The 22936-nt window shown below is 39.3% G+C and overlaps 2 protein-coding genes across 2 annotated transcripts; both read left to right on the top strand.

Moving 5' to 3' along the window:
* The first annotated feature begins 1418 nt into the window (after window positions 1-1418).
* Window positions 1419-9044, top strand: gnb3b (guanine nucleotide binding protein (G protein), beta polypeptide 3b). Its single transcript, XM_053334960.1, has 8 exons — window positions 1419-1487; window positions 2695-2840; window positions 4108-4171; window positions 4556-4712; window positions 5306-5372; window positions 6982-7183; window positions 8201-8417; window positions 8938-9044. Exons 1-8 carry the CDS (start codon window positions 1419-1421, stop codon window positions 9042-9044), a joined length of 1029 nt encoding a protein of 342 aa, XP_053190935.1.
* Window positions 9045-14273: 5229 nt separating this feature from the next.
* On the top strand, window positions 14274-22703 carry tpi1a (triosephosphate isomerase 1a). The gene is made up of 7 exons (XM_053334963.1): window positions 14274-14432; window positions 17710-17833; window positions 17935-18034; window positions 19132-19249; window positions 20899-20984; window positions 21174-21261; window positions 22505-22703. Exons 1-7 carry the CDS (start codon window positions 14321-14323, stop codon window positions 22621-22623), a joined length of 747 nt encoding a protein of 248 aa, XP_053190938.1. The 5' UTR covers window positions 14274-14320; the 3' UTR covers window positions 22624-22703.
* The last annotated feature ends 233 nt before the right edge of the window (window positions 22704-22936 follow it).

Raw genomic sequence — 22936 nt, forward strand, 5'->3', positions numbered from 1 at the left:
TTTTCATCATCACTTGATAAATAAGTGATTCTTGATAGTTTTCTGATCATTTCAACATCTTCCCTTGAAGTTTTCTTTTTGTCTTGCAAACTATAGTGTTGCATAGACACCTTTTAAATAAGAAGTGGTTGAAGATTTTCATCATTCACGGCCTACAACCTTTAAAAATGTGTCTTTTCTTCTAGAAATTAAGCTATGAAGAAGATTTTAAATGATAATGGTGAATTGTCCTCATGAGTATTAACAGTGATATTTCCCTGTGACCTCTGGCAGAAGTTTTGAGTTCCTTGTCGGTGTGCAGAGTCGTGCATAGAGGTAATTGGTGTTAAATTAGTCAGACGTCAGTATCCAATTACAGAGTATTAGGCACGAATACTGAATACTGCACGAAGAGGTTTTGTGGAATGAAATTAACTTTAAACAAAAGGAACAAGAGTCAGATTGGAAAGATGTTTAAAGACAACAAAAGCAATGTTAGAGACACTTGACTCTTGCTTTCTGGCTGTTGCTTGACTTTTAATGTTGGTGACAGCCCCCCATCACCACCACCCAAAAATGTTGATTTTGCAAAGTTTAAAAGTTCAGATCAAGTTCATAGTGCAATCTGAACATGTTCTTGGGTTTCCTCTTCAAAATATGACACTGATCCGATGTCACAATGGCTGAGATGAGATGACAGCAAACTCTTCTCATTTTCCATGTCACACAGTTTGCAGAGACAGTCCAAAATTCTGATGCAACATTAAATTATCAGTAGGTAATGTCAGATTAAGTAAGTGACCCTACTAACCCTATTTCAACCCTTACACTGAGCTTTAAAAGTCAGCTGCATTATTCAGTAATGTGCTGTTACAGTTTTGGGATTACAAATTAAGTTTTAGCTCCCTTCCGTCCTTCTTTCCTTCTTCCCTTCTGTATTTCTTGCTATCAATCTCTTGCCCTCCAGTCACACTCTGTACATCATAAGTGGAGCAGTGTGCAAGATAACAGCATTACAACGTTGGTTCAGAGAGGGATTAAAACAGTCAAGTATGTGTCTAATCTTTCCTCTAGACTGGATGCTGTAACGGCAACTCAAGTGTTCCAGACTGAAGTATCAGGGTCACCGTGTTGAGAGTTTTGTTTACCCGTACCTATGCTGACCAAGCTGTCAGGATCAGTGATTTTATTTGCCAGTAAAGTCATCAATTTTTGAGAGGAGACTTTACATGCATGGGTCAAGAACAAAAAGAGATATTCTGCATCATCTAATCATTTGAGTTCAGATTATTTTTCTGTTCCCAGGGTGAAGAATAAAGTTTCATGCTCTATTTCTCCTTCTCCCCCTCACATATCTCTTTTTCTTCTTCTCTCTCTTTCCTTTTTGCAGAGTGACAGTTTTGTTTTCCCGCCTGTAACATCCCCTAGCAACTGTCGCCATGGCATCTGAGAAAGCTGAAATGGATGCGCTGAAAAAGGAGTGCGATGGCCTCCGTACACAGATTGAGGTGAGCACTTCCTGCCCTGGACAGTATAAATGAAATAAAAAGAAAATATCTAATAGATTTGAGTGTACAAACCCATTTTGTGTTGCTAAAGGCATTTAAAACCTGTTGAACAGCATGAAGCTTGATCACACAAAACCAAATGAAAATATTAGTAATGGTTTACAGGTGTGAGAGCGAATAAAAAACTATGAGAAAAACTATTACTACTAGCACTAGTTATTTTCAGATGAAGATTCGACAGAATGGATAATATAATACGCTTTTAAAATACAACCCATTGTTAAAGATGAATGCCTTTGGAGGGGCCCCACCCCTAGGTTGGGAACCACTGGACTAAACTAGCTAACTGTATATAAAATAGTATAAACTAGCTAACTGTATATAAAGTAGTGTAAACTAGCTAACTGTATATAAAATAGTATAAACTAGCTAACTGTATATAAAGTAGTATAAACTAGCTAACTGTATATAAAGTAGTGTAAACTAGCTAACTGTATATAAAGTAGTATAAACTAGCTAACTGTATATAAAGTAGTGTAAACTAGCTAACTGTATATAAAGTAGTGTAAATTAGCTATCTGTATATAAAGTAGTGTAAACTAGCTAACTGTATATAAAGTAGTATAAACTAGCTAACTGTATATAAAGTAGTATAAACTAGCTAACTGTATATAAAGTAGTATAAACTAGCTCCACCTCCAGCAGCTACAACAGTAACATGCTGCTCTAACACTGATGCTTCACTATTAATAATCTAATGATGTCATATATAATAATATATCACTACTTTTACTGTAATACTGCATACTACATCACTCATAATACTGCAGTACTTTTACTGTAATACTGCATACTAAATCACTCATAATACTGCAGTACTTTTACTGTAATACTGCATACTACATCACTCATAATACTGCAGTACTTTTGCTGTAATACTGCATACTACATCACTCATAATACTCATGTACTGTAATACTTCACTCTACATCACTCATAATCCAATTTACTTATACTTAAGTAAGTTTTTCATACAGGGCTTTTACTTGTGGAGTATGTGTATATTGCTGTATATTGGTACTTTTACTTTAATAATTGATCCGAATACTTCTGCAACCACTGCAACTAAATAAGATCATGTTAACCACCTAAATATTCACTCTGTTCTTCTTTCTCCCCAACATGTACTTCCCCCTGCCACCACCAGGCGGCCCGCAAGGCTGTGAATGACGGTACTATGGCGTCAGCATCAGGGGGCGTAGACTCAGTTGGCCGAGTTCAGCTGAAGCAGAGGAAGACACTCAAGGGTCATCTGGCCAAAATCTATTCCATGCACTGGGCAGCTGACTCCAGGTGAGGACCAACAGCTGCACAGGAGTACACTGCATCACCACACATCATCTAATATAAGAGTAGATTAATACATGAGTAGTATATAGGCTAAGAGTATAGACTAATATAGAGTAGCATAGACTAATATCAGAGTAGTAGACTAATATAAGTTAAGAGTATAGACTAATATAGAGTAGTATAGACTAATATAGAGTAGCATAGACTAATATAAGAGTAGTAGACTAATATAAGTTAAGAGTATAGACTAATATAGAGTAGTATAGACTAATATAAGAGTAATATAGACTAATAAAAGAGTAGTTCAATTCAATCTTTATTTCAGACCAGTTCGGTCCATAAAAACACACATACATCAAGACACAAACAAACAAAACAAAACAAAATATATATATATAATATAATATAGACTAATATAGAGTAAAGTAATATAAGAGTAGTATTGACTAATATAGAGTAGTATAGACTAATATAGAGCATTATAGACTAATATAGAGTAAAGTAATATAAGAGTAGTATTGACTAATATAGAGCATTATAGACTAATATAGAGTAGCATAGAGTAAAGTAATATAAGAGTCATACAGGTGTTTTTCTGAGGCAGGAAATGATCTGATTGGTCCATCAGTGGGAAGAGACATATATATAGTTATTTGGATTTTATTTTTACATCAAAACAAAACATTTAATATGATTGAGGACACATGTACATATGATAAAAACACACTTTTATGAACATATACTCTATATAGCTATAGATGAATTGAAAGTAGGAAGCTAAACATTCATACAAAGACCTCTACTGACAAGATAAATGTGGATTACATTTTTTTAAAAAGGCTACAAAACAAAGAAGTGAAAGAGAAAGCTGTAGTTGATTTCAGATGTTTTTAATAGAGACACTGAGTGAGTGACGACATACAAGTTTGAATTCCACAAAAAAGGACAAAAATATATACACCTGGAACATAAAGGAAGATGAAGATTGATGTTTTAAAGTAGTCTACAGTCATGAAAAGCCTCAAAATTGAAAACAAGAAAAGGACATAATCATTTTAGTTTGAACTGGAACATTTTGTCTAAATGAAGTCTTATGAATGCTGAATTGTTAATTGGCGAGACTATTCATGAATCAAATCTATCCAATGGTTGTGGCTGTTGTTCTCTCTGTCTATCTTGGATTTCACAGCCAAATGTTCTCCTGGATTAATCAACAATTAAGATTTAAATCATCTTCAAACCAACTGACTCTCTCAAATCTCTCTCACAGGCAAATGGTCAGTGCATCACAGGATGGCAAGCTTCTTGTCTGGGACGCCTTCACAGGAAACAAGGTAAGAAAATGCAAATATTACAACATTTCTACCTTAAATTGAGCATTAAAGATCTTTACTTGTTCTGTAGTCTTTCCATCAGCAGCTGATATAATGATTTCTCAGTACAGATAAATGAGCCTTTTCTTTACTAATTATTTCAGTGTGTTTTTTGTAAATCAATTTCTTAGTTTAGTTAGTTAGTTTCTTAGGACTTGAACTGGTTAGTAGCTAGGTCATCCCACCTTTAGGAGCTTCTAATCCTTAAATAATTAGATTAGTTTGGATTTCAGTGGTGAGTTAAGTTTCCAGTGATGGTCTGACTTCTGTGTCCACCTTGTCAGGGATGAAAACATGGCAGCTAAAGGTTGTAAATTTTCCTAAACTAAATTTCTGCTTCTCCAGTTGGTTGCTGTCCCACTAAAGTCTGCCTGGGTGATGAGCGTCGCCTTCGCCCCCTCTGGTAACCTGGTGGCCAGCGGAGGTCTGGATAACATGTGTACTGTGTACAACATCAAGGCTGCCAGCCCCAAGACCCTCAGGGAGCTGGACGCACACACAGGTGAGGACGACGCCATTTTAACGGCATAAAGGGGGGAAATTAGTAATCACAGCTTTTGGAGGGAGAGATGGACCGATGAGAAGGTGACCAAATACGGATACGGATACGGACGGAGCCTTTTGTCCGTGCTCTGTGTTCATTTCGTCCATATTTCTGCACGTTTCCATAAAGCTTACGGGTACGGGCCAAACAGAGCAGTACCACCGGAAACCATGGAGGGGCAGTGTTGCTGTCACTACTCGATACGTAGCTCTAGTGAGACACGAAGAAGAAATAACACTGGAGGAACTTTTTGAGGAAAGGTTTTGCGAGTTGGTTAGAAACTTTAAACATATCGTTTTTGTCTTTTATGTAAGAGGAACATTATCTATATCTCCTCCACAGTCGCCATGTTTCTTGTTGAGTTTGTTGTTGTCATAAACGTTTGACTCGGTGCTGCCCCCTGGTGGATGTATTGGTTAACATCCATGCCAACGTAAAGGAGGCATGGAAGTATGAGAGCAGTGACAGTAACATCGTTTGAAACGGACGGATACATTTTCGTATGTCCATTGAGCATAAATGGGCTCTTACTCTTTCTCTTTCTCTCCCAGGTTACCTGTCTTGCTGCCGTTTCCTTAGCGACACTGAGATCATCACAGCTTCTGGTGACACCACCTGGTGAGTTTCTTCATCACACGTGCTTATAATAGAAAAGACACAGTATTAAAATTGCAGAAAAATAATTCCAGTTTTTCTGCTTGAGACTGTTCATCTGTTTTGTAAATAGATGGTTTATTACAGTAAAGTTATTATATACAGCATAAATTATATTATACAGTATAAATTATATTATTTGCAGGGGGGTCAAACTCATTTAATGGCTTTAATGGCTCGGCCCATCTGAGATCAAATTTGGCTGTATGTGACCCTTAAACTAAAATGAGTTTGACCCCCATGTTGAATGTGAAATAAGTGCACTGGCCTCATTTCTTGATTAATCGACTGTTTGTTCCAATACACAATTATAAAGTTTACAATATATGTTGACAGTATGCTGTTTTGGTCAATAGTAGACAAAAGATTCTGATTAGAAAAGAATGGATGAATAATAATGGAAAAAAACAGCCAAATACTAATTTCTAAAAGCTCATAAAAAGCCTCAAAATTACAGTTAGCTTGTGGGCCGTTTACTGACCTTCGAACAGTAACACTGAACATTCACAACTTCATGAGAGGACATTTTCAAAAAGCTCAGTTGAAGATAGTGATGGGCAAAATATAAATATTGTATTGATATTGTGGGAGTAGATATTGTCTTAGATATTGGACGTATTGATGTCTTTTCCTGGTTATAAAGGCCACAGTAAAGTAATGCAACTTTCTGAACTTACCAGACTGTTCTAGTATTTGCCTTTAATTTACTTTACTTATATCCACAATCATGATATCTGATTTTGTCCATATCGCTCAGTCCTAGGTCAAGACATATGTCGATGTTTTTAAAAATATTTGCCCAAGTCTCAGTTCTTATCAATTATTTTTTGTTTTTGATCCTTTAATAGCATGTGTCTCACGTTAAACTGAAATGCAGAAAACATTAAATTATTACTGTTTTTCATAAACCAAAAAAAAAAGGCGACATCACTTTTTCTCTTAGCAACAGTGTTATGATGGTGTAAACTTAGACATCTCAAACTTTTGAACCTAACGTGCATGGATAAAACTTTCTTTTTTAAAGAGACAAGATTTGTTAGGGACTTGAGGACAGTTAGAGCCAATCCAAATTGAAACAAAGTTCAAAGATAACAATAATCTTTATTTATAGAGCAGTTTTCAAAACCCCCAATACCCACAGAATGTTTTAGGACAGCAAAAATATTCAAATATTACGATATGATACGATACGATATACTTAATTGTCCCCTCGGGGAAATTTGTCTTGGACTCAAACTGATACATAACAAAACAAAAACAACACATAGAACATTCACACATTGCATTTACCCCCCACAGAGTATTTTAAACATATGACATATGGCCCAACCCACAGATTGCACATCTCCCATATTGCACATACTCCAATGGAAAGATAAAAAGATAAAAACACCATAGCCTCACTTAGCACCATTCCTGAGTCGAATTGCAGTTGGTCCAAATGAGTATTTGAAGGGAGTACGTTTCCAATAGGGTGCTTTGTATTATATTATATTATTATATTCTACTAGAGAGAGAACAACAACACTTACAGCAGCATTATGCTCTGTAACCTTTGCATTTCATCCCTCAGCTGTCTGTGGGATCTGGAGACTGGCAAGCAGAAGGTCTTGTTCACCAACCACATTGGAGACTGCATGTCTCTGGCTCTGTCCTCCGACATGAACACCTTCATCTCCGGAGCCTGTGACTCTCTGGCCAAGCTGTGGGACATCAGGGACGGCACCTGCAAGCAGACCTTCAGCGGACACACCAGTGACATCAACGCCATCTCTGTGAGGGCTCCACCAAGCATCACATGACACGTTCAGTTTACTAACATTACAGAGCAAACACATAATCAGACACTGCTCAAGATTTATTACCGTGAATGGAAGCAGATGCAGGCGATTCAGTGACAGAATATCAACAACAAAGCCGAAATTATCATTAATAATATGATTGTAAACTTAACACAAATGTTGCACACGTCATAATTTCACCTTCCTCTCTTGAAATGTTTTGTTTGTAATTTTCATCCGAGTGTGTTGTGATTTGAAACATGAGTAGCCTACTTAATAATGGGCTTCCATGTAAAAGCTCACCCAAATTTTGACACATTTTACTATATATCGATACCTTTTAACCTCCTCCATTACCAATTTTGAGTAAAAATACTAAATAAAGTAGAGAAAATTACTGCACTTCCTGAACCGCTATATGGATAAACAAGGGCGCCACAGTTTCTTGTGAAAGTCTCAGAAACACTTAAGGTGAGAAAATGGGTATTTGAAGTCAGTAAACTGAAGAAGAAATGGCATATTTAGGAACTATGAATATATTAATGCTGATTCTTGCTGATTACAGAAATGGCTCCATGTTTACAAAAGGGGTTTAACCATAGACTGTGTAAAATAAATGGACGTAACATCCGTGACGTCACCCATTGGTTTGTGGACTGCTGCTCGGAAGCCAATAGTTTTGAATGTGGCATTTTGATAGAATGCATTTCTAAGTTACTTCCGCATTGGCCTCATTTCAAAGGACCGGAGCTTTCCGCCTGGGTGTAACGCAAGAAAGGGAGAGATATGGGCATCCTAGTAGAATTGATGGGGTTAATGTTTAAAGGTAACTTCACTCAGATCTTGGTGTAGAACCTAAAATTACAAGGAAAACACAAGTCAGCAACACTAGCGCTAGTCTGGTGTTTCCTCTGACAGTGTTTCTCTGTTGAGCTGTGGTGGAAGTACAGTACCAAACAGGCAAATAGTGACAAACACCAATCATTTCATCCGTCTCTCGTTTCTCCTCAGTACTTCCCCAACGGAAACGCCATCGTCACAGGCTCCGACGACTGCGCCTGCAAGATGTACGACCTGCGCTCTGACCAGGAGGTGAACGGCTACCAGGACTCCAGCCTGAACGCCGGCATCACGTCTTTGGCTCTCTCCAACTCAGGCCGCCTCATCTTTGCCGGCTACGACGACTTCAACTGCCACATCTGGGACGCACTGAAGGGAGAGAAAGTTGGTGAGTGCTGAGTTGCAACGTGCTTTCGGAAGAATTAATGGCAAAAAATGAAGTATAGCAAATGAGACATAACATAAAAGAGCCCAAAATTTTGCTTTAAGGAGCAGTGTGTAGGATTTAGTGGCATTAGTTGCAGATTGGAACCAACTATCATCCTCCAAGCATGAAGAAAAACTCTCTAGAGCCAGTGTTTGGTTTGTCCATTCTGGGCTACTGTAGAAACATAGCAGGCTCTGTGGAAGGGGACCCGCTCCCTCTGTAGATATAAAGGTAACAAATACAGTTCTTATTTATGGGTGACTTTGCTCTATTTAAAACTTTCTTATGATTACTATTAAGCCTAATCTGCTAAATGCTACTAAATTCTACACACTGCACCTTTAAGATTGTTGAATTCAAGATCCCAAATAAAGGGTACTAAATTGCATTCACAGTGTAATAGATTGTATATTTCGTTCTTCCTTTTTTCTGTCTTTCTTTCTTTCTTTCTATCCATCCATCCTTTCCTTCCTTCCTCCAGGTGTGCTGTCCGGCCACGACAACAGGGTGAGCTGCACCGGGATTCCCGAAGACGGTATGGGCGTCTGCACAGGATCCTGGGACAGCTTCCTGAAACTCTGGAACTGAGTCACCCTGGTGAAGAAAAACACCAGAAGGGATGGAGGAGGAGGAGTAGGAGGAGAAGGAGGAGAGGAAGAGGAGGAAAAGGGTAGGTGATGGGGAGGATAAGAAGAGGAGGAGAGGAAAATCAACTAGGGGACAAGTGAAGTTGTGAAGATGTTTTTTTTTTTGGCTCTCTTTCTCCCTTCCTCTCTACTTCTTCCTCATTTATGTATGCAAAATATGAGAGGCTGCAAGTGAGTCACGTTGTATAAATGGCATCAGGAACACAGTGCACGATGCATCACGCTGTATGTTCAAGTTTTATTGTTGAGGCAAAATCTAAACACACCAACAAAAAAAAAACTGTTAAAAAAATAGCACATTATTCAAAATGATTATCGAGCATTAAATAAAGCTCTTATTTTGACAATGTCGTTTAAACATATAGATTTTTGACAATAAAAAGAAGAAAAGAACACATGAATATTGAACAAGACTGTAGGATTTACAGATTTATTTTTATTATATTTGAGATCTTTCACCTGTAAAAGAGCCCTGCACTTATTTAGACGAAAAGATCAAGATGTAAATTTATTTGTATTGTATAGTTTAAACACATTAGGATGGAGAGTTGATGTACAGTGTCATTTCTTTTTCCTTTTTTTTTTCTTTTTTTCTTTTTTTTTGGGGGGGCTTTACATCTATGTGTGTGTGTGTGTAATGGAGAAGAGCGAGAGTAGCGCTGCCATCTTGGATCCTCTGATGAACCCAGACGGTCTGACCTGTAAAAACACTCGGTAAAGACCTGTAAACTTCATTTTAACCCGCCCCCCCCAACCCCCCCCCTTTCCTGTGGTCAGCTGCATTTTGTAGTACTTTTACACTTGTGCAGTTCCTCTGTAAAAAGACAAAATGTTTGTTGAAAATCTTTCTAATAAACATAGAATTCTGCATTAACCCCATGTCAGAGTGTGTGTGTCTGTGTGTGTTTTTAACCCAAACATACTTTTAATAGTCTGACTCATAATTGGTCATAATTGGTCAATAATTGGCCTCTATGTTAAAATAAGACATTCACAATCACTATTTTATGGCCAATTTCATATGATATGTTGAATACGACATGTTCGAATGCTGATTTTTCAAATAAACGCAGGTCAAATTTGTACATTTGCATACATAAAAATGATGCATTTTATTTCTATTTTCGTATATAGTGAGTCAAATTAGGAAAAGTGCCCCTAAAAGGAATGTCAAGGAAGGACAGGAGGAAAGAAGGAAGGAAGGAAAGGAGGGAGGCAGGGAAGAAAGGAGGATGGAAGAAAGGAAAGGAAAAGAAAGGAGGGAGGAAGGAAGGAGGAGGGAGGGAAGGAGGGGAAGAATGAAGGAAAAAATAAAGAAAGAAGGAGGAATGAAGGAATGGTCAAAAGAGATGGGGTCAATTTGACCCGGGAGGACAACAGGAGGGTTAACAGTGTTTTCACAACTCTCAAATATAAAAAGCAGAACAGTATGTAAGGGTAAAAGGGCTACACTCATCATAAATGAGCCAAACATGGCCGTCTTAACCCTTCTACAGGGGCCTGGGGCAAAGGTTTGTCGTTGGGCCCCTGTTGACCCCCTGTTGACCCCCACTATACATGGTCGTACTACTAAAATGATTAGACGATTGGCAACTGATTCAATCATTTAGTCAAATTGTCCAGTATCAGCTTCTCAAACATGAATATTTGCTTGGTTTCCCATTTTTCCATGATAGTAAATTCAATATCATTGTGTTGTTGACTGTTTATTAGACAAAACAAGTCATCTAAATATGTTTTACGATTTCAAGGAGTATTAATTGGCCTTTTTCACTGTGTTAAACTGTTCTTCCACAGTCAGTAATGATATCAGATGTCAGTCGGCAAAAAAACAACTCATTATGTTTGAGTAACAGATGCCGTCTAGCAGTTGTAGTAATTGTGACCCAGAGCAGTTCAGATGACCTATATTTATGTGACAAATGACCTCATTCAGAGGAGGAGGGGTGGATGGAAGCATTCAACCAACAGTGGATTTTGCCACAGGAGACCACTGTTTGTTTCCTGTTTCCAAGCAAAACTACGATCATCCACCAACCTCAACCCTCTGGTTATTATTGAAGCCATGATGACAAAGGTGGCCTAAATTAAAGAAGTAGTGATTTTAACACACTGCATGCTTGTCTAATCTTACCTAAGTGATCATTTAAATGCAAACCATGATCTTTCCCTAAACCTTACCAAGTGGTTTTTGTGCCTAAACTTAACAAAACCACAGTGTAGTCAGATCATAAAGCATCATTATTGTTTAACAGTGATAAAGCACAGACCTTAAAAGTCTTCATCAGGGTATGAAAGGTTGGGTAACAGCAATGCATCACTAAGTCTCTCTTTATAGTGGACAGCATTGCAGTTCATACCTGTCTCTATCATGCATCTCAAGCTGACCACTTGTGTCCAGATTTTATCGCTGCCTACGTCACTTCTGCTGGAAGGTTATTGGGCCCCACACACAGTTAGACAAGCACCACATTTGTTTGTTAAGTGCAGGCTAAAGAGCTAATACAAATGTTTCAATAGCTAATATAGATTACATGCATGGGCTACTCCAACTGTTCAGATTACTTCAACCACATACGTCCATGCTCCTTTTTTCAACCACTGGCAAACCTTTACCAAAGCAACCACCATGTCTTGCATTAATGATGTATCTTCCTGTATTTCACCCTTTACGGGGACGCATCAGGACACATTAGCATTAGCGGTTGTCCAGATCACCTCTACAAATGGTTTGAATGATCGGCTTACAATGAGTATCAGTGGTCGTTTAGCCTTCTATGTAGTGCTGTCCACTTACTGTATGATCGAATCAATCTGTTTACACTCGTTAATGCCAGGTGTGAATGAGAAGCTGATGGCATCCCTCCTCAAATACTCAAAAAGTATTGTGAACCAAAATGGGGAATTAAGATAAATGATATAATCCGCATTGGTTAAACAATGTATCTGGTCATTTAATTTGGATTTATGGCTATGGCTATACTGTATACTGTAATGGAATAATACTATACTTCAGTTTTCTGTGTGTAGCTTGATAAAACACAACAAATGAGCTCAATATAAACTAAAACTAATAAAGTCTCTCTCTGTAAGAACAGAACCAAAAAGATAGAGGATGGTAGTTCAGATTGGAGAAATGTGTAGCATATTTTTAAGTAATCAAATTATGCAGTCCCAAATGTTGAGTAAATCTGGGCCTTCTGGGGCTTCTGGGCATTTGCCAGCTTTGCCCAGTTGGAAATCCAGCCCTCCCTGCTGAAACTGGCATGTACAACAAAAAAAAGACAGTTTTTTTAATTTGTCCTTGCAGCTGCAGCACAAAACAGTCTGGAGGGAGGTTTTGTTCACAAGGTCGACACATATCAGCAGCAGCATGAGTCAGACCTGAACACGAGAGCAGGGAGGACGAACAAACGCTGGCTGTGATTCTTTTAATCATCAAAACCCAAAATATTACAGTCTGAATTTTAGATTTTCTGCTTTCAAACTTCGGAAATCTGGGGATTATATCAACCCATGGAGGAGTCAAGGAAGAAAGGAAGGAAGGAAGGAAGGAAGGATGGATGGATGGATGGAAGGAAGGATGGTGGGGAGGGAGAAGGAAGGAAAGGAGGAATGAAGGAGGGTAGGGATGAAGAAGGAAGGAAAGGAGGAATGAAGGAGGGTAGGGAGGAAGAAGGAAGGAAAGGAGGAAGAGAGGATGGAAGGGAGGAAGGAAAGGAAGGAAGGAAGGAAGGATGGAAGGTAGGATGGAGGGAGGAAACAAGTAAGGAGGGAGGAAGGGAGAAAGGAAAAGAGGAAGGGAGGAAGGAAGGAAAGAAGGACAGAGGAAAGAAAGAAGGAAGGAAAGGAGGAAAGAAGGAAGGAAGGATGGAGGAAAGAAGGAAGGATGGAGGAAAGGAGGAAGGAAGGAACTATTTATATGTTGAGTTGAGTTCATCTTACTAAGCAATGCGGTAAAGGCTCGATAAGGGTTTTCTGACTTTAAGCACCAGAGGGGGTTTCATCATTAATGCAGTAACAACATATGGACAGCAGGTGGCAGTAATGTGGCAGTAATGCTCCATAAAGCTGTTTGACTCTCTTCATAAAGTCCAACAAGAAGAAGAAGAAGAAGAAGAAGAAAAAGAAGAAAGCTGTTTGTAATAATATTAGTAAGTTCAGCTCTTTTTATTGAGCCTGATCATTTGGCTCAGATCTTTATTTAGTCTCACCTATGATTGGTATGCATGCTCTTATATATCACTTAAATCATTCAATGTAAAAATACCAAATCTCATCATATTATGTTTGGTATAACCAATAACTTCCATATTTTACCAAAAGTCAGCAGTTGGCTGATGATAAGATAAGATAAGATAAGATATTCCTTTATTAGTCCCACGATGGGGAAAGTTGCATTGTCACAGCAGCAAATGGACAGTAAGAGCAGCAATAAGAAAAATTAATAAAGAACAATAAATAATAAGTCAGAAAAAACTATAAGAACAATAATAGTAAGAAATACATAGTAAAATAATCATGACATTATTTACAAGATTTACAAGATTTACAAGAGTAATATTGGTATTGAGCGGTAACATACCAGATATTCTTATTGCACAAATACATATGTATATTATATCAATATGAATATTGCACACAATTGAAATTATTAGTATTGTCCGTATACATGAAATGCTAATATTGTAGAGGATTGGACATTAAAAGTGCAGTGTGAACGTTTATGCCCTGAATATTAAAAAGGGAAACTCTTTAGTCCACACTCCGGATCAACTTTATTTCATTTTCATTTATCTAATTATGCTTTTGTAGAAATATTAGCAGGGCCACTCAATAGATTACTGTTGTTTTTTGGTTTGTTAGTGAAGCAAATCTAACAATCACTTGCATATTTAGTAGCTGATGTTCATTTGGTGTCCTAAATATTTCTTTAGTCCACACTCCAGATCAATAGGGGGCGGTATTGCATCTGAAAGCTATTTGCAAGCCACCAATAAACCCCTTTAAACCCCGAGGAATGCTGTTCTCCGCTCTCTCTCTCTCCAGTTCTGATATTTCCCACAACACCTGAAGGACACATCATCCGGCTCCAGCAGCAGTAGAAGGTCGAAGTCGCCCTGCAGCTGCAACTAAAAAACACCTCCACCTCCTCCAGCAGCAGCACCTCCACCTGTCCTCCACCTGAGTATCAGTACCAACCAGCATCAGTGCATCATGGCAGCGCGGAGGTTCTTCGTGGGAGGAAACTGGAAGATGAACGGGAACAAGGAGAGTCTGGAACAGCTGATCTCCACCCTGAACACCGCCAGCCTGCACGATGAGACCGGTAACTGTGTGATGAGACAGAGAAAAGCCTGCAGGGTTACTGTCACGTGCAGCCTGCAGAGATTAATAATGTATATAAAATAGTGAGAGTCAGAGTGATGCTGCTGATCAGATGGCGCAGTCACGTGATCAGGATGAGTCGCATAAAGGCCTCTGACTGTGACGCGTCTGTTTTATCCTCAGTGCTGCACAATAAACAAGGACCATTTATGCTCAGGTTTCAGGTACATCTGCAACGATTAGTCGATTAATTGATTAGTTAATTAACAGAAGATTAATAGGCAATTGTTGTGATAATAGATGAGTCATTTTTATTCATTTTTAAAGAAAGAAATAGTCCTTATTCTCTTTTTATAAGACAATATATTCCTTTATTAGTCCCACAAATGTTGTAATAATAGATGAGTCATTTTGAATCATTTTTAAAGACAAAAAAAGTCCATATTCTCTTCCGTATTCTTTTTATAAGATAATATATTCCTTTATTAGTCCCACAAATGAAGGAATTTGACTGCTAGAAAGAAGAAAGAAAAGAACAATAAGTATAAAAACAATAATATAATAAAAATAACTGTGACATAATTTAGAAGTAATATTGGTATTGAGTGGTGATACAGCAGAGGTGATATTCTTATTGCACAGATTAAAGTGAAATAAATATAAATGTATATTATATGTATATTACATACAATTGAAATGAATAGTATACATGATATACTAATATTACACAGTAGGCCTATTGGACATTAAAAGTGCAGTGTGTGAGGTTTACTGGGAGCAGTGAAATAAGAAGTCCATATTCTCTTTTAATAAGCTTATATATTCTTTTATTAGTCCCACAAATGGAGGAATTTGACTGCTAGAGCACCAATAAGAAGAAAAAAAAAGAACAATAAGTACAAAACAATAATATAATAAAAATAACTGTGACATAATTTAGAAGTAATATTGGTATTGAGTGATGATATAGCAGAGGTGATATTCTTATTGCACAGATTAAAGTGAAATAAATATAAATGTATATTATATGTATATTACACACAAGTGAAATGAGTAGTATACATGATATACTAATATTACAGAGTATTGGATATTAAAAGTGTCTGACAGCTGCATGGAGGAAGGACCTGCAACCTGATTTAGTCCTTTAAGACAGGAAATAGAATATTTTTGGGTTGTAGACAATAAAAGACATTTGATGACGGACATTTTTCACCATTTTCTGACACTTTAATCAATTCATTAAGAAATGAATCACATATGAAAATATCTGAGTGAGAGTGTGTCAATATTCTGTCACTTTATTTATTACTTTTTATTCCACTACATTTATTTATATCATCAATTCTTCTATAAAACAGCTTTGTCTATTTAGGGACCCTTTGCCATGTTTCAGATGTCTTTAAAGGACAAGTTCACAGTTTTTAAGTCTGGTCAGATGTCTAAAGCAGTTTTTTTCTTGCAGTAATCATTCAAGATCTCCTTCATAATGTTTCCAATGGAAGTGATGGACGACTAAAGCCACAGTCCTCCTTCTGTATTTAAAAGTTTAATCTGAAGCTAATATGAAGCTTCAGTGTCCAAATGAGTCAAATCTTTATCTTCTATGTTTCAACGTTACAGTGTTTTTAGTAGCAAGGAAATAAGGAAGGAAGGAAAGGAGGGAGGAACGAAGGAAGGAAGAAGGAAGGAAAGGAAGAAAGGAAGGAAGGTAGCAGGGAGGAAAGGAAAGGAAGGAAAGAAGGACAGAGGAAAGAAGGAAGGAAAGGAGGAAGTAAGTATGGAAGGGAGGAAGGAAAGTAAGGAAGGAAGGACAGAGGAAAGAAAGAAGGAAGGAAGGAAGGTAGCAGGGAAGAAATAAAGGAAAAAAGAAGGACAGGAAATAAGGAAGGGAGGAAGGAAATGAAGGAAAGGAGGAAGGAAGGAAAGAAAGAAAGAAAGAAAGAAAGAAAGAAAGAAGGAAGGAAGGAACAGTCAAAGTGTTTTTAGTAGCTTCCTCCACAGCTCAACAGGAAACATTAATAGAAAGAACAGTCACATTAACAGATTAATATTACTTAAAACTTTAATATTAATAATTAAAATGAACAGAGATGAAATAATGTAACCTAAACTTACTGCTCCTGTGTCTTTAGTGTGTCAGGCTTTGGAGCCAGACTGCAGCTGTTACTGATTAAACTCCTCTGGAAATAAATTTAACCCAATTACATTAAATTATATTACATTAACTATTTCAGTCCAGGGTCAAAGGTCACGTATTATTATTATCTGCAGCTCAGATAGACGCTGAATGAAGCTCTGCTGTTCATGATGACTGGAACACTTCATAGTAGAGTTTATATTGATTACAGTAGTTACTCCTCACTCTCCACCCTCCTTTCCTTCCTTCTTCCCTACTTTCCTTCCTTCTTCCTTCTTTCCTTCCTCCCTCCTTCCTTCCTTCCTTCCTTCCTTCCTTCCTTCCTTCCTTCCTTCCTTCCTTCCTTCCTTCCTTCTTCCCTTCCTTCCTTCCTCACTCCCTCCTTTACTTCCTTCTTCTTTCCTTACTCCCTCCCTCCCTCCTTCCCTTCCTTCCTTCTTCCCTACTTTCCTTCCTTCTTCCTTCTTCCTTCTTCCTTCTGTCCTCCCTCCCTCCTTCTTTCCTTCCTTCCTTCCTTCCTTCCTCCCTTCCTTTCCTCACTCCCTCCTTCCTTCTTCCCTACTTTCCTTCCTCGTCACTCCCTCCTTTCCTCATTTCCTCATTTCCTTCCTTCTTCCCTACTTTCCTTCCTTCCTTCTTCCTTCCTCTCTTCATTCCTTCCTCCCTCCTTCCTTCTTCCCTACTTTCCTTCCTTCCTTCCTTCTTCACTCTCCCCTTTCCTTCCGTCTTCCCTTCTTTCCTTCCTTCTTCCTTCTTTCCTTCCTTCCTTCTTTCCTTCCTCTCTTCCTTCTTTCCTTCCTCCCTCCTTCCTTCTTCCCTACTTTCTTTCCTTCCTTCCTCACTCCCTCCTTTCCTTTCTTCTTCCCTACTTTCCTTCCTTCCTTCCTTCCTTCCTTCCTTCCTTCCTTCCTTCCTTCCTTCCTTCCTCACTCCCTCCTTTCCTTCTTTGACTCTAGTACAACAGGAGGGTTAATAGTTTTTGCTTGTTATTAGATCAGTCTTCAGAATTGGACGAGCTGACGTAGCAAAGACAGAAACTGTAAACAGAAAGCATAAAGAGGCTCTACGATGAAATTAAAATCACAATAAATTAAAATAAAGACTCTTCTTTCTTTCTTTCTTTCTTTCTGTTCTCCAGAGGTGGTGTGTGGCGCTCCCTCCATCTACCTGGACTTCGCTCGGTCCCATCTGGACCCAAAGATCGGCGTCGCGGCCCAGAACTGTTACAAGGTGGCCAAGGGAGCGTTCACAGGGGAGATCAGGTGACTCAATCATTTATTAACACTGATGAATATTTAAAGAACTTTTCTTCTGTGTGTCATTTTAAAGGGTTTTAATATCATCCTCTCATGTTTCCCTCCAGCCCGGCTATGATTAAAGACTTCGGGGTGGACTGGGTGATCCTGGGACACTCTGAGCGTCGCCATGTGTTCGGAGAAAGTGACGAGCTGATTGGCCAGAAGGTGAGACGCTTTCAATCCTTTAAGGTTTGGTAGGAATTATTTAGATAATATCTGAGATAAGAGACCAAAGTTGATCTTTTGTGTTTAAGATTCAAGATTGAAGATGCTTTTATTTGTCAGTCATCATGTCAGACATGTGAGCGAGATATAGTACTCAGGTCTCAGATACTAAAATAAATTAAATCTAATTTAAAAACAAGCTAAAACATCATATACAAATAAAACATAGTTAAAGTGAGTGGTAGTTAAAAGAGCATCACAGACGGGTAGTATAAAGTGCATTTATCAAGTCAGAGTCCTAACAGTTTAATAGTCTCACAGCATCTGGAGGTTTTCGCTCGGATGCTGCGTAGCCTCCTGCCCGAGGGGAGAGGGACAAACAGTTCATGTGCCGGGTGGGTGGGGTCTTTCATGATGCGGGCAGCTCTGTCCCTGCATCTGCTGGTGTAGATATCTGCCAGGGATGGTAGGCTGCAGCCGATTATCCTCTGAGCAGAGGTGACTACCCGCTGCAGCGCTTGCTTTTCTGCCACCGTGCAGCTGCTATACCACACACTGGTGCATGATGTTAGCACGCTCTCTACTACACACCTGTAGAAAGAGCTGAGGATGTTGGCATTCAGTCCCGCCCTCTTCAGCTTCCTTAAAAAGTACAGCTGCCGGTGGGCCTTTTTAATGATGTTTGTGGTGTTATCCTGCGAGGTAAGTGAGTTTAAGCAGATAGAAAGATGTTAAGGAGACTGTTAGATCAGTTTTAGAATATAACCTTTAGTTCTTTTAACTCTATTTTGAACATGTATCAGGGTCTGCAGCATCTTCTTGCTAAAAGCTGGAAATTGAAATCCTTTACAAACACTACATGCACGATAAATGCCACATCAGCACCAACGCCAAAGTCATGATGTCACTTCCGGATACTATCACTCGATGCAACGTCTGGTTAAACATTTCTTTCATGGGTCTTTGTGCAAAAATGAAGCAAGTTCCTGGAGTTTTTTCATATTCTAAAACAATCATCATCCATTGCAGAGGTTGTTATTAATCTACCAGCTGTGTTTGGTAATAAAGTTGTGACAGACTGTGGTGTTGACTCTCAGGTGGCTCATGCTCTGGAGAACGACCTCGGGGTGATCGCCTGCATCGGGGAGAAGCTTGAGGAGCGCGAGGCCGGCACCACAGAAGAAGTCGTCTACGCTCAGACGCAGGTCATTGCAGGTAAAATGCTGCTTATTACCCTTTTAGTTTATATTATTTTTAGGGCTGTCAAACAATTAATTTTTAAAATCAAGATTAATTGCAGAATTTCCATAGTTAATTGCGATTAATCGCGTTTTGAATTGCATGTTTAAAATCCTGTTATTTTCCATTTGAAGGCAGTTTTAAGCCCATAATGTAAAGCATTTCTTACCAGAGTGTCTTAACTGGGAATCAATCACGGCTCTGCTGCGACTCCCACACTCCAAAATGGTCCTTTGGTGGAGCTGAGGCTGGCTTGGCTGCACCTGGGTGTTTAGCGTGGAGGTGCTAACTCAAACTCCACGTACTCCGGTGGTAGTTAAACTCCGTTTGACACAGGTTGCATTTTACTTTTGACTTGTCAACTGAAGCGTCTGGAAGTGTTTTAAAGTTAAACAAGCCGTTCAAAAGTCCAGTAGCTCTCTTACTTTCCATCAGCGCGGTAGGTTTACTGCAGGAGGCCACTTCAAAGCATAGCGCTACAGCTAGAGGAGCCGTCTACGGGGGAGTAGAAGGGACAAAAAGGCTTGCAACAATAAAATGCGATTAAAAAAAAAAAAACGCGTTATGGATTGCATTAATCTAATCACGATTAACTCGTTAACTCTGACAGCCCTAATTATTTATGATTTCTATCCACCTTTTCTCATATTTTCTTTGCTTTTTGTATATTTAGTGTTTAGTCTCGCGGCTCATCTCTTTTCTTGTTGTTTCAAAAGTAAAAGCTGATTTTTTTTTCACACTCTGATGAAGGTTGCATCAGCATATTTCTCATCTTTTTAGTTTTTAAACAAACTTCTGCATGTTTCTTTCATATTAATATCCTAATGTTAGTGAACTCTTCTTCAGATCTTCTCGTATCTGCTGGTCGTACTTTGTTCCTTCCTCTCTCTTCTTTGTCCTCTCAGCAGTCGTCTGATATCAAACACTTTCACTTTTTATTAATGATCTTTTTCTCCGGTTCCATCTTGGCCTCGTTTAACCTGCTTCTGAATATAAAGTAGGCTACACATCCTCATTTATATGCAAGTAGGTCAGCAGAGAGAGCAGCTCCTTTCTTCCATCCTTCCTTCCTTCTTTCCTTCTTTACATCCATCTATACTCCTTCCCTTTCTTCCCTCTTTCCGTCCTTCCTTCCTTCCTTCCTTCCTCCTTTCCTTCCTTCCCTCTTTCCTTCCTTCCTTCCTTCCTCCTTGCCTTTCTTCCCTCTTTCTTCCCTCTTTCTTCCCTCTTTCTTCCCTCTTTCTTCCCTCTTTCTTCCTTCCTTCCAACTGTCCTTCCTCTCTTTCTTCCTCCCTTCCTTCCTGCCTTTCATCCCTCTTTCCTTCCTGTCCTATTTTCCTTCCTTCCTTCCATCCACCCATCCTTCCTTCCTTCCTTCCTTCTTTCCTTCTTTCCTTCTTTCCTTACATCCATCTGTCCTTCCTCCCTTTCTTCCTTCCTCCTTGCCTTTCTTCCCCCTTTCTTCCCTCTTTCTTCCCATCCATCTTTTTGATGATCCGGCCCACTTTAGACCAATCATGAAAATGAGTGTGACTCTCCTAATATAAGGAAAACCTTTCTGGTAGATAATTATTAGTTTATGAGGTTAATTAATATCTTAATGAAGAGAAATCGTTGTGTTGCAGATAATGTGAAGGACTGGGGGAAGGTGGTGCTGGCTTATGAACCAGTGTGGGCCATCGGCACCGGCAAGACGGCTTCACCTGAACAGGTAACACTCAGTCTCAGTCTTCTAACCTTATTGTTTCATTATTTACTCTATTTCCTTTTTAAATGGAGCCAATGTGACCCTATAATATAACTTGTGTGTGTGTGTGTGTGTGTGTGTGTGTGTGTGTGTGTGTGTGTGTGTGTCTGTGTGTCTGTGTGTGTGTGTGTGTGTGTGTGTGTGTGTGTCCAGGCTCAGGAGGTGCATGAGAAGCTGAGAGCGTGGCTCCGAGCCAACGTGTCGGAGGACGTAGCCGACTCTCTGCGTATCATCTACGGAGGTCAGTGACGATGTTCAGTGATTCATTCTCTAGCTTTGAACATGGAGTCACTGCAGTTTGTCCTTTTATTAAATGCTGCTCATATATATATATATATAAATATATCAGACGTATAAACACTGATACTGATATATTATATCTGTTAGGTTAATGTTAGCAGATATTAGTTTATAGATACATCGATCAGGCTCTAATGTTCATTTTAGGAGTTTTCCTGATTAACCCTCCTGTCATCCTCCCGGGTCAAATTGACCCCATCTCTTTATTGACTGTTCCTTCTTTCCTTCCTTCCTCCTCCTTTCCTCCCTCTTTCCTTCCTCCCTCCTTACTCCTTTCCTTCCTTCTTTCCTTCCATCCTTCCTTCCTCCTTTCCTTCCTTCTTTCCTTCCTTCCTTCTCTCCTAAATTACTTCCTCTTTTCGTCCTTACTCCCTTCCTTCCTTCCTTCCTTCCTTCCCTCCTTCTCTCCTTACTTCCTTCCTCTTTTCCTCTTTACTCCTTTCCTTCCTCCCTCCTTTCCTTCCTTCTTTCCTTCCTTCTTTCCTTCCTTCTCTCCTAAATTACTTCCTCTTTTCGTCCTTACTCCCTTCCTTCCTTCCTTCCTTCCTTTTTTCCTCCTTACTCCTTTCCTGTCCTTCCTCCTGTCCTTCCTTCTGTCCTTTCTTCCTTCCTTCTTTCCTTCCTTCCGTCCTTCTCTCCTTACCTCCTTCCTCTTTTCCTCCTTACTCCTTTCCTTCCTTCCTTCTGTCCTTCCTTCTGTCCTTCCTCGTGTCCTTTCTCCTGTCCTTCCTCCTGTCCTTCCTCCTGTCCTTCCTCCTGTCCTTCCTCCTGTCCTTCCTCCTGTCCTTCCTTCTGTCCTTCCTCCTGTCCTTCCTTCTGTCCTTCCTCATGTCCTTCCTCATGTCCTTCCTCCTGTCCTTCCTCCTGTCCTTCCTCCTGTCCTTCCTTCTGTCCTTCCTCGTGTCCTTCCTGCTGTCCTTCCTCCTGTCATTCCTCCTGTCCTTCCTCCTGTCCTTCCTTCTGTCCTTCCTCGTGTCCTTCCTGCTGTCCTTCCTCGTGTCCTTCCTCGTGTCCTTCCTCGTGTCCTTCCTTCTATCCTTCCTTGACCTGAGGACAACGGGAATATGATCTGATGTCTTCTCGTCTTTAATCAAACTGCTTCTCATCAGCTCAATTTCTCAAAACTACCAACAAGTTAAATCCAGGTTTCATCGTGTCTCCGTCTCCTTTTTTTATCTCTTCAGGTTCGGTGACGGGGGCTAACTGCAAAGAGCTGGCGTCTCAGGGTGACGTGGACGGCTTCCTGGTGGGCGGAGCCTCTCTGAAACCCGAGTTTGTCGACATCATCAACGCCCGCGCGTAACGGACTCAGACGCCCGATGACCTTTGACCTTTAGGGTTAGATCTCAGCTGACTGGGCCGACTCATCACAGACAGACGAGTGTTCACATGAAGCAGATCATCCTCGTTGTGTTTGTGGTTGGTTGTTTAGCTCTTTGTCTTGTTACACTTGAAACTCTTTCTGTTTCTTTTTTTCTTTTTTACCAGTAGAGCAGTTTCTGGTCTCAGTATCAAATATCAAATCTAAGTGTTAATCATAAAACTTAAAAGGCTTAAAAAAGACTTCAAACATATTTTTTTCTTCTATTTCACAAAAGAAGTTGATGCAAATTTAT

This window comes from Scomber japonicus, chromosome 15 (genome assembly GCF_027409825.1).
Source record: "Scomber japonicus isolate fScoJap1 chromosome 15, fScoJap1.pri, whole genome shotgun sequence".
Taxonomy (NCBI): Eukaryota; Metazoa; Chordata; class Actinopteri; order Scombriformes; family Scombridae; genus Scomber; species Scomber japonicus.